At 36.6% G+C, this 1,164-nt stretch overlaps 1 protein-coding gene across 1 annotated transcript in view; it reads left to right on the forward strand.

The window, feature by feature from the left end:
• The window catches only part of LOC102861243 (cytochrome P450 2C18-like), a gene marked incomplete at its 3' end in the record, with an annotated part of 58,913 nt that overhangs the window by 37,604 nt on the left and 20,145 nt on the right, over positions 1-1,164 (forward strand). The window contains exon 9 of the mRNA XM_006880216.1: positions 1,041-1,162. Within this exon, the coding sequence (XP_006880278.1) occupies positions 1,041-1,162 (122 nt within the window). The remainder of the gene's footprint in view (positions 1-1,040; positions 1,163-1,164) is intronic.

Below are 1,164 nucleotides of genomic sequence, written 5' to 3' on the forward strand. Positions count from 1 at the left end.
AGAGAGACCTGCTGGCAGAGGTAGACCATGAGCAAAGAGGAAGGTCCTCAATGCAGTAGATTGATGTAGTAATTACCACAATGGTTGGAGAATGACTGTGAAGATGGTGCAAGATAGGACATGGTTCAGATCTGTTGTTCATGGGATCACAAAGAATCAGAGTTGACTTGATGTCACTAAACAGCAGCAACAATAACCACTAAGTGTTCTTGAGTCTTCTCACTTGCAGTGTGTGCTAAGCTGTCATTTCACTGATTCTGTGTGTGGTCTTTTGTGTTTCATTGGGTCTGGCATTGTAGAAGTCAAGATTGTAAGTATATTCTCTATTCTATAAATCAACATCCTTGGTACAAGCAGTCTGGAGATCAGAAGATATATTGCATCAGACAAGTCCACTGTCAGGGACCTCTCCAAATTACTGAGGAGTAGTGAGATCAGTTTGGAGATTAAGATGTGCCATATTTAGGTCATGGTCTTTTCAATCATTTGCTGTGCACCTGAACTCTGGACATTGAAGAAGGATCTTCTGTCTTAAATCTTCTTATAAAAGTAATATGAGTGTGTCTAAGAATATATTGATGGAAAATTAAAAGGCCAAAATAGCAAGTCTAAAGTCAGGAGATTTATGTCTTTGACATAAGGATGGTTGTTGGGAGCTGCCTTGGAGTTTGCTCAATTGAAGTCAATCATATATAAACAGATTGAAACAATGCCAATCCTTCCCCAATTCCATAATTTTTTACTACATTTGAACTCATTATAAAATATGTTATGACATTTAATATCTTTGAAGATTTTCCTCATTGTCAATTATAGTGAATATACTTTTGAAAAAAGTTTGTTAAAGAAGAGTACTCATTAAAATAAGGCTTTAGGATGATCACAAACATATCAATTCTCCTATCTGCTTATCCAGTCAATCTGTGTTCCAACTGTCTATGTATTCAATAACTACTCACACAAATAATGTATATTCTCTGTGTGTCAGTTAAAAGTATAGCACTAAAGGTGTATCTAACCTCTGTGTTTGTTATTTTTAGGCAAACGTAGTTGTTTGGGAGAGGGACTGGCCCGCATGGAGCTGTTTTTATTTCTGACCAACATTTTACAAAAATTTACCTTGAAACCTCTGGTTGACCCTAAGGACATTGATATCACCCCAGT

This window comes from Elephantulus edwardii, unplaced genomic scaffold (assembly GCF_000299155.1).
Source record: "Elephantulus edwardii isolate Elephantulus edwardi_28Jun2011 unplaced genomic scaffold, EleEdw1.0 scaffold00006, whole genome shotgun sequence".
Lineage (NCBI taxonomy): Eukaryota > Metazoa > Chordata > Mammalia > Macroscelidea > Macroscelididae > Elephantulus > Elephantulus edwardii.